Source organism: Rhipicephalus sanguineus, unplaced genomic scaffold, assembly GCF_013339695.2.
Source record: "Rhipicephalus sanguineus isolate Rsan-2018 unplaced genomic scaffold, BIME_Rsan_1.4 Seq1022, whole genome shotgun sequence".
NCBI lineage: Eukaryota > Metazoa > Arthropoda > Arachnida > Ixodida > Ixodidae > Rhipicephalus > Rhipicephalus sanguineus.
In genome coordinates this window covers 41,353-56,916 of record NW_023614186.1, presented here as the reverse complement: position 1 = coordinate 56,916, position 15,564 = coordinate 41,353, and the positions used below count along the sequence as shown (strand labels likewise).

Below are 15,564 nucleotides of genomic sequence, written 5' to 3'. Positions count from 1 at the left end.
TTCAGCCGCGTTCGTCGCACGTACTCGCACGCTTTTACCCACTATAGAACATACTATGCCCAGGGATATGTTATCCATTTGGACTTTATACGGGAGATGACGGCAAAAATTCGTCGATAGTGTCCATATAGTTGCTATCGCAATAGAAAAGGACAGTAGGTCTGCTGACCGCTTGTTAAGCCACTTTTGCCGCAGTACACTCGTGTCCTGCGGAAAAGCATGTTGAGATTTAGAAGGGGCTATTAGTATGTGCGAATATTCGAAATTTCGAATATTTTTCGAATGGTGTTTGCTATTCGATTCGATTCGCACTGAAATTTTACCATTCGAACTATTCCAACTTCCCAAAGACAAATGCAGTCAACGTCCGGTTGAAAGTGACCCTTTCAGATTCTCAATATGCTTCACCTCATTACACTCTCGTATTGCGGCAAAGCTGCCTTTCAAGCTCCGCTACGGTCGAACTTAGCCAAGAGACAAGTCCGGTTGGAAATGGTCCCTAAATTTTCAATATGCTTCACCTCATCACACCCCCGTATTGCGGCAAAGCTGCCTTTCAAGCTGCGTTACGGTCGAACTTAGGCAAGAGACAGTCAACGTCTGATATGAATGGTCCCTAGATTTTCAATATGCTTCACCTCCTCACACCCCCGTATTGCGGCAAAGCTGCCTTTCAAGGGCCGTTACGGTCGAACTTAGCCAAGAGACAGTCAACGTCCGTTTAAAAGTGGTCCCTAGATTTTCAACATGCTTCACCTCATCACACCCCCGTATTGCGGCAAAGCTGCCTTTCATCGCAAATGTATTAACTCAAGAAAGCACCGGTTCCAATATGGAGATGAAAGATGTGGCAGAGTTGGGGGCTCAATTAATGCTGTTTTGGACCTGAAATTTGGGCAGGAAGTCGAAAAAATCGGACGCCGAAGCTTTTTAGCATCCAAAATTTCAGACGTTCTTATATCGACGTCTACGAGGCAGATTTGGAACTCCGGACTTCGAGGGAGCACACCCTTGTCCGCCACATCAGTTGGGCTTCCACAGAAGTTGAAAGAGGAGGAGAGGCTGAGGAAATGGCATCTCTGCCTATCACGCGTAAAGTGTTGTCGGCAACACTTTGGCTGCACCAAATCATGTACATAAATACAATTCGGCCTCTACACTTTTTTCGCTACCCCCACTTGCTCCTGCTTTAGGAATCTCCCAAATTTCCAGGTTGCCAGGTTCGCAGGTCCACATAAGCATTTCCAGTGCCTGTCGAATTATTTGACTGGTCCTGCAAATGCTAATGTGGACTTAGTCGTTCGCACTGTGGGGTGGCTCCACATAAAGCCCCTCCATGCGTTTTCCGGCAGCAGACGCGATGGAGGGCTTTAGCTCAACGCACTGCTTATATTGAAAGAGCAGTGTTCACGTGCACTGTGCACGAATTAGCTTATGTTGAATGGTTTTTACATATTTTTGTTTTCTTTCCTAAAAATAAGCCTTCTTTGTTATACTGCTCCAAATTTGGGATTTCGGGCTAAAAAGTTCAGTTTTTTTTTTGTAACCTGTTCCAAATTTGAATTTTTGTGCTCCAAAAGCAACATTTTGCTGCTCCAAAAATTGCTCCAAATCCTATTTCGGCTGTTGCATCCCTGTACAAGTGGTCTGCACTGTATTCGAAATATTCTAACTTCAGGAGAATAAATATAACCGTTTCACTGGCTTCAAATCAAATCACAGCGCTTTTAAATGATGCACATAAACCCAGTTCTCCTCACGAACTTCGACCTAGCGAAAGTTTAACGGCCGTCATCACACCTTGACACTATTTTATAAACAAGGTAGCTCAATCATTGCGTGCAGACTAGAAAGTGTGCAATGTAAAATTGCGAAGCGCAGCATCTGCTTATATTACCGTACTTAATCGAATGTAACTCGCACCCAGTTTTCAAGAGTTCTAAATAAAAACTTGTCTGTGTGTAATGTTACAAGATCCTTTTAACTATGGCATGCCGCTATATTGACAGTCGGAAGAGAAAAAAAAAAGGCGAGCAAAGTGCACCTTCATAGAAAGTAAAGTTTAATCTGCTGGCAGTTCCTTTCCTTCAGTGATCTACTTTTGCTGGCTTTAAGGTTGCTTCTGCATATGCTCAATCACGTGCCATTTCAAGGGCCGTTATATTGACAAGCTCGGTCTACATAGAGCTGGCTTCTTATCAAGGTCTGGATATTTGCCCATTTTCGGCCTGTTCAAACTTTTCAGTGATTAGCTCCGGCAACACCGGCGTTTGTCGGAGCTAATCGCGGAAGCCATGGCTAAATGATGACGGAGCAGCGTTGTATTTATGTCCTACGAGCATTCTGTATTGCCATCCCTCTATAGCTATAGAAAAAAATAACTTAGTTTTCTGCCGCTAAATAAATGTTTTGTGTGAGCTCTTCCTTCAGTTCCCCTCATGTTTAATTTGTGCATGTCCTTTCCGAATTTTCCTGCTGAAACAGCATATAATGAAAACCTGTTTGTAACGAATTTTGGGGGAATTTGTTCATTTCGTTATATCCAGATTTAACTGTATGTAGTATCCAGGCTTGTGGCAGGACTGCACGATACGTCACCATGCAACAGCTAGCAGCACAGTTTTGTTTTCATGCAGCGTACAGCGTGCTGCTGCCAGGTCTACGGGTTACCGTTCAAAATGAATTGTTTTCTTTTTCGCCATGTTTTTCGCTACATTTTCACATAAAAGCGTTACTTGGCCAGGTTTGCGAAAGCAAGCGCTCGTCTGGCTTCCGCAAATGCAGTGTGCGGAAAACACTTGACCTCTCCCACCAGAACTGCCGCCGGCACCGACAACTGTCGCAGAATCCACTTGCAGTTGTGGAGTAGGAGAGGGGAATCTGTGCTACAGATGAACTCTCGACTCGAAGGGAGCACACCCTTGTCCGCCACATCCATTGGGCCTCCAGAGAAGTCGAAGGAGGAGGAGGAGTTGAGGAAATAGCGTCTTTTCCTTTCACGTGTAAATGTTGCCGACACCACTTTGGTTTTACAATAACGTAAGCACAATTCGGCCTCGCATTGCCTCATTCTTTATAAGGCAACTAGGGAACTCCACTTCACAGCACCCCTCCAGCACATCAACAACATAGCCAAAAGAAACTCTTTCATGTTCTTAATTCATAAGAATGTGCTTAGGGATCCTCTGCAACCTTTCTTCTATAATTTCGCTTCTGAGTATATTACAAAAATATTTGAGAATTATTTGAAAAATATTCAGTTCGATTTAATATTTGAATTTGCTTCACACCCAAATTTCACTATTCACACAGCTTTAATAAATACCTATGCATCATAGTTCACGTGTGAAAAGTTAGGTATTAAGAAGCTTCTAGCACAATTCCTCTGTGTTTGGAGTTGATAAAAATGCACTTCATGTGTCTTGCCTGTTCATCCTCAGCACACTGAAATCTGATGGCCTGCAAAGCACACACACACAGGCTGCCTTCCTTGTTCAGTAATACAGTTGCATTTCTTATGGAAACACAAGTAAATAACATGCAATGTGGGAACATGTAGGATCCGACAGCAATTGACGTTTGACTTTTCTAACCGCCTTTTCAGGAGCCCACAAGCACCAAAGTGCGGTGACATGTCTTCAGTTCAACTCCAAGTTTGTGGTCACCTCATCGGACGATGGCACTGTGAAACTGTGGGACCTTCGGACGGGTGAATTCTTGCGCAACCTTGTGGCCCTGGAGTCCGGTGGATCGGGGGCGTCGTGTGGCGCCTTCGTGCTTCCTCCACCAAGCTGGTGTGTGCGGTGGGCTCGCGAAACGGCACTGAAGAGACGAAGCTGCTCGTTCTGGACTTTGATGAGCCTAAGTGACGGGCCGTGCAACGCAGCGCGTTACCTCCCAACGTCCCAGACAAGTGCCAAAGGAAATTGGCCGCATGTACCACTCTGCGTGTGTGCCACTCGAGGGCTCTCTACCATAGGAGATTGCCAAGACCCTCTCCCCCCATTGCCCCAGCTTTTTTTTTTTTGTCTGGGAAGAACGTGTTGTGGCAGCGAGACATTTTATTGTGGTGCCTCTGCCACGATCTCCCTCAACTCCCATTTGTCTTTGCTTCCCTTTCTTTTTTTCCATGAGGAACAGTCTCCGGAAGAACTGTTGCAGTGACTTACGGACTTAAAGAGCTGGTTGTGGTGCAGTGCTACGACTGTGTCATGTGTGCCTGCCTGTTGCGCTCTTGCCAGTACAGAACCCATTTCTCACTCGGTGACATTTTACCATGACTTTTTTTTCTCCCTGTACAAGAAATCATGGACCCCGAACAGTGTTCATGTCCAACAGGTCCCAGCTGGCAGCAAGTCTTTTGTGCCATTACTGCTCAAGCTTTGTGTTGAGGCCACTGCAATTAGTTGGCGGGAAGCGTCACCGTGTAGCCTGGGTACAGGGGAAGTGGCCTTGCCTTATAGAGTAAAGCATCATGCCCCGAAGTTGCATGTTCTTTTGCCCCCCCTCAGACATGGGGGAACACCTCCTATATTTATTTGATTTGGGCAAGGTGCTGTCCCTTTTGACAACTGTGGCGCAAGTGCCTCAGCGACTGAGAACAATTGATGGGGCCTTTGGTAAACGTACTGTCTTTCTTTCTTTTTGAGTGCTTAGAGATAATGAATATGCATGTTTTTTTCTATTCCTCACCCACCCACCTTCCCTTTTAATCCCCCCCCCCCCCCCAAGTGCTCACGGAAAACCTGCTTCTTGAAAGTACATGCCTTTCATTTACTTTTTTTTGGCAAGTTGTATGGTAGCCTCAGTGTGCCACTGTTTTCTTAAGACTGGTGTATGGACTTGTAGGAGAGGTCGGTTTGGTGGTATTTTGCCCGTGGACTTAGTTTTAGGGGGTTTAGCTCGTCGTACTGGGTGCACTAACTTAAACGAGAGGAACCGGCGCAGGGCGCCATTACTTTTGACTGCCATGCTTTTTGCTGTACATTTTGTTTGTTCTCCAAACTAATTATTCTTTCTCTTTGCGTTGTACATTGCTGTATATTCTCTGCTTGTCTGCAGGTTTGTTTATAGTTTTGACTGAAGGCAAAGTAAAACTAATTGTTTCACCTGTACTGCTTGTCTATGGCTTGTTTCGCTTACTTGACACAACATCGAAGCACTTTTATTGTCTCAGTCAAGCCAAACTTACACTTTCACCATTTAAGCCGCATTTGATAGCTACCTTTGGTTTTTGAGAAAAACATTTGAGCAGAGGCTGCCTTCTATCTGCCACTGCATTATCCAAAAAGTCACAGGTGGCCGATTTCCAAACCTTCTGTGACAGTATATAAAAGCACACCCTGTGTGGGCGTGAGACTGAAAACATCAGTGGTATCTCAAAAATCTGCACCGCCCGCTGTACTGCTGGCCATCTTAAAATGTAGCAGCTAGAAAAGCATTTCCCGATTTCGGGCGGTTGCTTTCAGTTTTCCAGGCTGCTTAAAGCGGCGCTGCATCTTTCATGTAAGCTGTTGTCTGATAAGATCAAGAATGGCGTGATTTCGCTGTCTGGCCGGCAATCGTGTGTGCAAGTGCAAGGCTAGGACGGCTTGAGCGGGGAGCGCCCGAAGGAAAACGTTATCGTTCAAGTGGTGAGGAGGTTCGGACGACCAGACGCAGACACTATCTGCGTAGCCGGCGGCGGTCAAATCAAGGCCGGGTGAAACCTTCCGTCTCGTCCTACGAAGAAGCTAAGCCAGTTGAGACGTGTCCTCCGACCCCCAAGGAATACGGCCCGAAGGTAGGTGAGCGCACTTTTACGTAAGCAGCAACAGGTTGGCATAACTATCCGACTTGTGCCGCTGCAAGACCGCGTGAAGGTAGGTGAGGCACGTTATGAAACGCTCGTTTTATTTCTTTATTTTTCGTTTTGTCAGCGCATTGCCTAGCGTGCTAATTGAGATCTTGCAGCTGTCCCTTCAGGAGTTCGAAATGCGATTCTTTTATTTGCCGCTGTATCTTATCTTCGCGTAATCAAATAGTTCCCGTAGGAAAAAGAAAACAGTGCCCGAACCAGACGGAACACGTCACGCTATGCTACTGAAGGCATTGCAAACAAACACAGCGAAACAATTGAGCGCATTTTTCGTTTCGCAGCGCCGTGCCATAAATTATCCCGCCTACATTTAATCATTTAATACCCTATGGCAGCGACCCCATTGGGCGCCATGGTCGCGTCGCACGTGACTGCATTCCTCCCGAGGATGGCAGAAAGAGGCGGTTTGAGGGTTGTGTGATTGCTCGCGGCTTCATGCAGCGGTACTCCTGGGTATGCTTTGCGGCGAGTCGTATTTTCGTGTGTCATCAATCGTGCTGAGCTGACGGTAGGCTCATCGCGGCGCTGCGTCGTCACGGTCTGTTTGGCATCGAGAAAGCCGTCCCGTAAGACTCACGATGCCGCCGGCTAAAGGTCGGCATGCGGGGCCTAGCCGTGTTTTATTTTCCGACATCCGCAACTGCAGAGCAAGGCCGAAACCAAGCGATCAACAAGATTGGCCAATATTCGGTCAAGTTCAAGGCGACAAGACGCGGAGGTTCCAAAAGAAGTTATCTGCAAGTTCTGTTCATCTTCCTTCTATGGGCCGACATAGATTTCGGTCACATGTAAGCGGGTGAACCTGCTCAGTTCGAACAATACTCTGAAAAGCAGATCGGGTACCCTTCTGCTGGTGCTTATGAATGCAAAGACGAACGCATCTCCTTATCGTGCAGTCTATCAAGAACGATTTGGCTTCTCGCACCCCGTTCACGCCAACCTCGCACTTCAATGCGTCGCCAACATGGGCAACCTGGAGATGGCCGAAGCGTTCGGCGCGACATTCCCAACTCTTGTCTCTCTCTCCACCATGGACCAGTGAAGCAGAGCGCCGCGCTATGCCTCCTACGCCTTCCTCCGCACCCTGCCTGACTTCGTGCCAGGGGGCGAGTGGACTTCGCGCATTATCCACCTACTCAACGACCAACACCTGGTGTCGTCACGGCCTCTGTCAGCCTTATCGACGCGCTGGTCAAGAAAACCCGAGGAGTACAAGGATGCATACCGCTTGCCGTATCGCGGCTGAGTCGCATCGTGAACGCCTCCTACACGGACCTGCAGGACTACACCTACTACTTCGTACCGGCTCCCTGGCTGTGCATGAACTGCTGCGACTTCTACAGAACTACCCGCCTCCCGAGGAGCCTAGCGTACGTGGTAGGCTCAACGAGTGCCTCGAGTCCCTGCTCAACAAAGCCCAGAACCGGCGAAATCGAAAAGTGCAACCTCGAACGCTCGCCATGCTGTGCTGTTCGAAGCCATCTCGCTCATTCTGCACATGGACCGGCTTGGAGCGCTGCCCGAGCCACACCTCCTCATTCGCGCCTGCAGCCAGCTCGGTCATTTCCTGCAGCACCGAGAGACAAACTTGCGTTACATGGCTCTGAAGGGCTCTGTCTTTCTGGCCACCTCAGATTCGTCGCACGAAGCTGTGAAGAAACACCAGGAGACCGTGGTAGCTGCCTTGAAGATGGAGCGTGACGTCAGCGTCCGGCAGAAGGCGGTGGATCTGCTTTATGCCATGTGCGATCGCACCAATGCTCAGCTCATCGTAGGCGAGATGTTGAACTACCTCGAGACCGCCGACTATGCCATTCGTGAGAGATGGTGCTTAAGGTAGCTATCCTGGCCGAGAAGTTGCATCATACTACGCATGGTATGTCGTGTAGTGCCTCTCATCCGTGTTGCTGGTGATCACGTCAGTGAGGAAGTTTGGTATCGTGTCGTGCAGATTGTAGCCAATCGTGACGATGTCCAGGGTTATGCAGCCAAAGTCTGCTTTCAAGCACTTCAGGCACCAGCCTGCCACGAAAATATGGTGAAGGTTGCTGGCTACGTGCTTGGAGAGTTTGGCAACCTTGTTGCTGGAGACCAGCGCTCTGCACCAGCAAGTCATTTCCGCCTGCTACATTCCAAGTACCACCTGTGCAGTGCTCCAACACGTGCCCTCTTGTTGACCACTTACATCAGTTTATTAACCTTTTCCCCGAAATAAAGGCCGAAATCCAAGAGGTACTGAGGAGTGACAACAATCTTCGCTGTGCTGATGCTGAGCTACAACAGCGCTCGTTGAATACCTCGGTCTGAGTCGCATTGCTTCACCTGACGTGCTTGCCACTGTGCTAGAAGAATGCCACCTTTTCCAGAGAGAGATCTTCCATACTTGCAATGCTAAAGCGTAGAAAGCCTGGTCTTAAAGAAGCTACGAGTGAAACTGCTCCGCCACCTACACCACCACGATCTGCAGAAAGCAGTACTAAGTTGCCTGTGACCAATGGAGGAGGCGTGGAGGCCGACCTTTTGGGACTTTCTATGCAACCTTCTGAGGAAGAAGCACTGCCTGTTTGCTGCACCTGTTAGTGCTGAGGACGGTCTTCGAAAAATGGTGATACGCAACACGGGTGTCCTATTTGAGATGAAGTCATTCAAGTTGGTGGAGAGCAGAGTTCAAGCCGAACCTCGGCCGTCTGAGCCTCTTCTATGGCAACAAGAGCACATTTCAGCTGCAGTGTCACAGCTACTGTGTCCTGCCGGGTGATCAGGCGACCAAGCTTTTTGTGCAGGCCAAGCCAGTAGAGAAAGTGATCGATGCTGGCTCCCAAATTCAACAGATTGTCAGTGTAGAGTGCCTTCAAGAATTCCAAGAACCTCCCGAACTGTTGGTTTCATTTTCTTTATGTTGGTAGTGCTCAGTCTGTGTCCATTAAGCTTCCCGTCTTTCTGAACAATTTTTCGAGCCAACGGCTATGAATGCTGAAAGCTTTTTTGCTCGCTGGAAAACCTTACAGGCCACAACAAGAGGACAAAAGTTTTTCGGGCACGGTTTCCCATGGAAGCTGCTGCCATCAGAACAAAGTTGGAAGGCTTTGGTATGCAGCTGCTCGAGCAATCGACCCAAACCCCAACAACTACGTCTGTGCTGGTATTGTGTGTACGCGTGCCAACAGGTCGGGTGCCTTATGCGGCTGGAGCCTAATGTCGAAGCTCGCATGTTCCGTCTGACTATTCGTGCCAGCAAAAGCCATGTTGCAAAAATCATGGTTGACCTTTTGTACGAGCATTTGTAAATGGCACCACTCATTGTGCTCACTGTTGCTAAGATAAATATACATATTCTTTATAATATATGCTGCTGATCATTTTTCACTAAGATGCTCCAAGGTGCCTTGTTAGCAATAAATCCTTTTGTTACAACTTTTGCTTCTAATTGTGTTTCTGCTGTTGGCAAAGCATGCTGAAGCATCAAGGCTCTGAAACAAGCTTAAAACATGCTGTTTTGTCATTGTTGTGTCAAGGCATATCCAGTTGTAATGGACATGCCTTGATGCTGCATCACAAGTGAAGCAGTTGGCAACACAGCCAAGGTAACATGTCTGGTTTAAGGCAGCACTCTTCATGCACCAAGCTTAGACTTTATAATGCTTCTCATTGCCATAGATGATCCATAACTTCAAATGGTACTTTGCAGGTGTAGACCATTTCATACCCTTTAATTGTCCAAAATTAGTGTGAATATAGCCCAGAGTTCTCTCTACGGCGGGTGGCAGTGGAAATTCCGCCCTCCGCTTCCGATAGACTGCCCACTGCTCTGATAGACCCCTTTGAAGTGACTCCTGAGTAACCAATAAGCAACTATGCGCACGCATGTCAGCGAACCGTGCGTTACGTAAAAAGGAGTCTGAACAGGTTTCAAGGATATGCACCTCGGTGCCACTTTGGAGCACGAGCGCACTTGCCTTCATTTTAATGTGAATGCGCCACTAAAAATGAATGTAAGTTGTTAAACTTAAAGGGCCCCTCCCAGGTTTGACAATTTTGAGCTAACGAGCGCAATGCATACACTGGGCATTCACGATCACGTCTGCCAAAATTTGCAACACTACACGCCGCGGAAATGGGTCAAATTTCAAGGTGAACGCTGCTTGCCCTTCCTCTCGCGAGCGCGCGCTTTAGAGAATGAGGGGACGTACACGAGAAAATGGCCCTACGTAGATGGTAGTGCTGTGACGTCGCTCCTCTACGTATACGACTGTGCTCTCGTCGCCAACAGTAGCACGTGACACTGCGATAATTATTTGACACGACATGTGTAGTTTGTGTAATCTTTTGCTTGAATAGATTAATAAACTTGAGAGAAATAATTAGACACACAAGGGAATGTGTGCGTCTTTTTCATTTCTTTTTCGTGAATTGCAGCGAGATGCGGGGCTAATCTGCCTCCATTTCCCATGCGTTCGTGTCCCCGCGGTTAGCGCATCGAGCAGACGCCAGCCCTGGAAACGAAAGTAATGTTTTGGCGCGTTCGAGCACTCATTATGCTCGTTATTCTACCGCGTCCAAGTAAACGTTAATGCGGCACTGGCTCATGATACCGCACCACTCTCGTGCCCGTACAAATGTCTCAACTTTCATGCCCGTCCCGCAGAACAGGCAGTACACCACAGAGAACGCCAACAAAACGCCCATGACCGCTACATAAAAAAAAGGTAGCGGCCGTGCAATGCCGCTCGCGTGCTCGGCTGGCTCGGGCACGTCATGCGCACGTGACCATGCATGCGCATGACGTGTTCATGCGTATGTGTCAAGTGAAGAGGGCAGGGAAGAGATTTGGCTTGCCAAGGCTACACGGGGTGGCAAGGGTTTGAAACTCGCCTCCACCCATCATGGTTTCGCGCCGCTACAAATTATTGTTTTTCTCAGCTCGCAATGAACCCATCTGAAAAATTCTTGCGGCATACTGCTCTTCATTCGGCACACAACAACTTCCAGCGTCTAACTAAATTTGCTATGTGGCCTGGTGAGGGGCCTTTAATATCTCACCCCCTTCCTCCTTCTCTCAAAATGTTCACCCCTAAAAAATTTCTGGAGAAAGCCGTAGCTGTTATAGCCCCTTTAAATGTGTACTGAATGGCATTATATTGTGAACTACAAGTTGGTACGAAGTACTGGATAGACTCGTGTAATGGCTGCAGTTATTGTTCACAAACTGATGAGGTGCGGTACTTGCACGAGACCAACCTTCTTGGTATTATTTTTTCCTCTACTAGGAGTATGTAATCAGCCATAATCCTCAGTGCCCACCCACCACAATAATAGTGAATGTTGTCTTTTCATAATGGCTTTATGCTTGATTTGTGCACAATGCACACTTCATCTTCGTTCTCACTGCTTGCACTTCGCAAGCATGTGTGGACCATGTCATTTTCATTGTCATACATGGTGCTGGGAATTCCCATTACTTTAAATGTAGTAGCATGCAGAAGCGCACAGCACGCGGAAATCTTCCGACGTGCAGTACTGGTACACCAATTGCGATTGCTTTCCAGTGGAAATTTTTTTCCGTATTTTGGGCAGGCGGGGGCCATGTTGGGGTGCAGCCTTTGTGTAATCTGCAAGGTCTGTAAGCATTAGTGCTACACATGACTTTTAAAAGGTTAAGTTGAAATAAAACTTGATATAATTTGTGAGGTTTAGGAAACGCCTGCTTGTGGTGTATTGTTTGCTGGCTGGTAGCTTTTTATCATGGCTGCTGTACACGGATGTTTACAGCATGCCTTTGAAATTTAATCTTGTCGTTTATAGTGTGTATCGTAAAGCAGTTGTACATAGGGCCATGCACACTTTGAACTACCCTTTTTCCCAAAACTAATCCTGACACTCTCTTTTGTCCAATCGTTTCTTCACGTAGTTTTGAGTATTCTCCAAAATCTGATTATTGGAAGGAGGCACATGAATTTATGAAGAATGGGGTCTGATTACCCCACTTTTGTTACGACTTTCCATGCAGTTGTCACAGTCATGTGACATGTCTGGGACATAAAGAGGGGGTACATGTTAAAAATGGTAACAATTTCCCCTCCTGAGTCATTGTAGACTCGTAGCTTTTAGCAGAACACCACAAGAGCCTATAAGAAAAAAAATATATATTTTGCACAAAGCACTTTAGGGTCTAAAAACTGCACTTCTCTGACAGAAACCATGGCTATCCTTCGCTTCTACCAGTCGCCTGCCCTTTCGGACAGTGCTCTGAAGGGCAAGCTCTCTGCCATCAATGGAGCCCTTGGTCAAGATGCTGCCAAAGAACTGCTGACTGAATACTGCTACTACGTTCAACTGCAAGGTCAGCAAGCACTTGATCAAGAGCAACTGAAACGCCTGATTTGGCTTCTAACACCTGGATTTAAGATTCACCTTGACCAGCAAACAAGCGTGCAAGAAAAACACCAGCAAGCCTGCTTGGGAAATTGGTCCAAGGTGAGATAAATTGGTTGGAGTATGTTTGGAATTATGCTGACTTTGAATGGTTGCTATGTGACTGTGTAAAAGGCAGCGTAATATGTCCCACGAAAGCAGAATGAAAATGGCTAAAACACAATCGCACATTCCTCATCATCCTCGTTTTTCTTTAGAAGTAAACATGACATGATGTTGAAGGAAATAGGACAGCACAAAAGATATGGGACGTATAGTGTAGAGACACAGCACCATTCACTTCCCTTAAGCATGCACCAACCAGCACAGTTTAGCACATTACTGATGTCATGTACTAAATATAGAATTGGCACCAAGCTTTTTTTTTAATAAACGCACAAAGTAGGGACACACTTTACTGTGTCATTCCTTCACTCTTTCTTTTTTCATACTCCTGTAACCTTTTTAGCTTGAACCCAACCCATAGGGCTAGTTGGATAAGTTGGTGCATATTAATTTCTTGAAGAAAACAGCGCACACAAAACGAGGACATAACGTAATTTCCTCTTGTCCTTGTTTTTTCTGCATGTTTTCTTCAATAAATGAACCACAATTAGGCTGCTCATGTTTCTTTGTAAAGAACTGCACGTTTACATAACTATAATGTGCCAGGGTAGCAACCCATGCAGATAAAAGAAAAATTACTACCACTGTTGCTTGAACGAAAGGGAATTTTGAGGGCTTGTTTCTTTGTTTGACACAACCTTAATGAAAACCAGCCGATAATAAAGCCAATTAAGGTGTAGGGGACATTCATTGTACTGTTTTAAGTGTATTTTAGTAATTGTGATATAGATGTGAAGAAAGTAAAGTGGACGAAAAGACAACTTGCTGCCGGCAGAGACCAGACCTGCATCATATTCTCGACTCTAAAACCTGTGACACCAGAGCTATCTTAGGTGTAGACCTCACTAAGGCATTTGACAATGTTATACACTCAACTATCCTACAGAACCTTGTAACTCTGGGAGTCAGTGCAAAGACTTACAACTACGTCCGAGACTTCCTCAGCCACCGCACAGCCACACTTACCTTTGGCGACCACAGCCTTCCAGGCATCACGCTTGGTGCACGAGGTACACCCCAGTTTCTCCTCTGCTTTTAACATTGCACTTCTTCATCTGCCCCAACGGCTGGCTGCTGATCGCCGACATCCATTTCAGCTTCTACGCCGACGATATCACTGTCTGGGCAAACCACGGCAGTGACGCCGAAATCGAAGAAAACCTACAACTGGCACTGACCACCATTGACACATATGTACGGGAGCATGGCCTTACCTGTTCCCCTTCCAAATCAGAGCTCTTTCTCTACCGCCCGAAGCAATGTAATTCAGTCATTCCCCCCATCTCTCTCACACTAGGTGACCATCCCATCCCACTATCTCTAAAATTCGTGTGCTAGGGCTAGTTCTCTACTCGCATGGCGCACACGGAGAAGTCATAAGGACTCTCCAAACACCGCTCAGAAGACCACTCGACTGATTTCGCCGCATCGCGAACCGTCGGCTGGCCTACACGAGCGAAACACGCTTCGCCTCACCCAGGCTTACATCATAAGCCACACCACATATGCCCTTACTTACCTACCCCTCCGACAGAAGGAGAGAGACCGGTAATGCGCTAATACGAAGTTGCACGAAAACGGCTCTACGACTTCACCCAGCACATCCAATGCCCGACTCCTCAAACTAGGCGTACATAACATTTGAGGAACTCGCGGAAGCCACCTTTACGGCACAAAGATCTCGTCTGTCTAATTCAGTAGCTGGCGCACTCTGTTGTCCCAATTAAACTTAACCCCAATTACACACTCACCCGAGCGGGTCCCTCTTTCTTCTAACCTCCACTCTCACCTCAATGTACCCCCCATCCCGAAGAATATGCACCCTGTGCGAGACGAGAAACGCAGAAAGGCAAGGGCTCGGGCCCTCGAGAAACAGTATAGCGAGGACCATGACGTGGTCTACGTGGACGCAGCGGAATGCGCGTAAAGATCCCGTATGGCCCTGGCGGTAGCTGACAGTCAGGCAAAACTTCTAACGTCGTGCTCAATCATCACCAATTCCTCCACAGCAGAAGAGGCAGCCCTCGCGCTTGCATTTGTCTCTACATCTGCCTCCACAATCATAAGCGACTCAAAATCTGCTATTCTGAACTATGCCAATGGCTTCATTTCCCGCACCGCTGCTCGCCTACTACGCTTCTGGCAGCCCCAGCGTTCCACAACACTCGTCTGGACGCCAGCACATGCCGGCCTCCCTGGCAACGAGCAGGCTCATTCCCTAGCCCGAGGTCTCGCATTCCGGGCAGGAGAAATGGAGCCCCCTCCACAGGCCGAGGAGCGCCTGCTCTCCTTTCAAGATATTCTCTCGTATTATCAGGACCAACGAAGAGTATACACCCCCCCCCCATCCCTATACCATTGCACAGGCCGCACATTGGCAACACTTACAAACTCAAACTGCTCCATACCCCATATTACTAAACGCCCGATGCCCAGACCAATTCTTCTCCTCATGCAAACTTTGCGGCAAACCAGGAGATTTCCTACACATCCTCCTCACATGCCCCACCTTCCCTCATCCCCCATCACCGGCTGTGGCGGTGTCTTTCTGGGAGTCCATCATGACCAGCACTTCTGCTTTCGATCAGCGCCGGATCATCTCCTGCGCGATGAAGAGGATTGCACTTCAGGGGCTTTCCTTCGCTTTCTAAGGGTGCCTCCTCACAGTGAGGGAGCACCCACGTGCCATGTAAGGGGCTCGGCCCCCATGTTCACACACTGGCAATAAATGTTTCTACCACCACTCCCTGCAACATTATCACAGTTACTAAAATACACTTAAAGCAGTACACTTAACATCCCCTTCCTTGGCTTCATCATCTGCTGGTTTTCACCACTGTTGCTTGTCTTTCTTCCAGGCTTAACTTCTCTACACCTTCATCAACACAGTCTGTTGCCATCTGCCAAACAATTGGGCTTGACTGCATCGATCGCATAGAGCGTTCCACACGCTATCTGATAAAGTTTAAGGATGGTTACGTGCTTTCAAAAAAGGATGAGGACAAGGTATGTTTGTGACACCCCTTAATAAAAAATTCCAACCTGTAGTACTATGAAAATCTGAAGTGGTTCACACTAGCACCATTCTTCAGCAGAAGGATTACTGTGGCATGCTTGGCCAAAAGTTTCGAGGAAAGGGAGCAACACCATCTGCACACATATTTTTCTCT

General features: G+C 47.4%; 1 protein-coding gene and 2 pseudogenes across 1 annotated transcript in view; all 3 read left to right on the top strand.

Moving 5' to 3' along the window:
* LOC119375920 (F-box/WD repeat-containing protein 7-like) overlaps positions 1–4,017 on the top strand; it is a 40,209-nt gene extending 36,192 nt beyond the window's left edge. Inside the window, 2 exon segments of the mRNA XM_037645944.2 lie at positions 3,605–3,748; positions 3,751–4,017. Coding sequence (XP_037501872.1) covers positions 3,605–3,748; positions 3,751–3,869 — 263 coding nt within the window. The 3' untranslated portion in view covers positions 3,870–4,017.
* Positions 4,018–5,641: 1,624 nt separating this feature from the next.
* The window catches only part of LOC119375925 (phosphoribosylformylglycinamidine synthase-like), a 40,876-nt pseudogene continuing 30,953 nt past the window's right edge, over positions 5,642–15,564 (top strand).
* Positions 6,807–9,149, top strand: LOC119375923 (AP-2 complex subunit alpha-like; annotated as a pseudogene).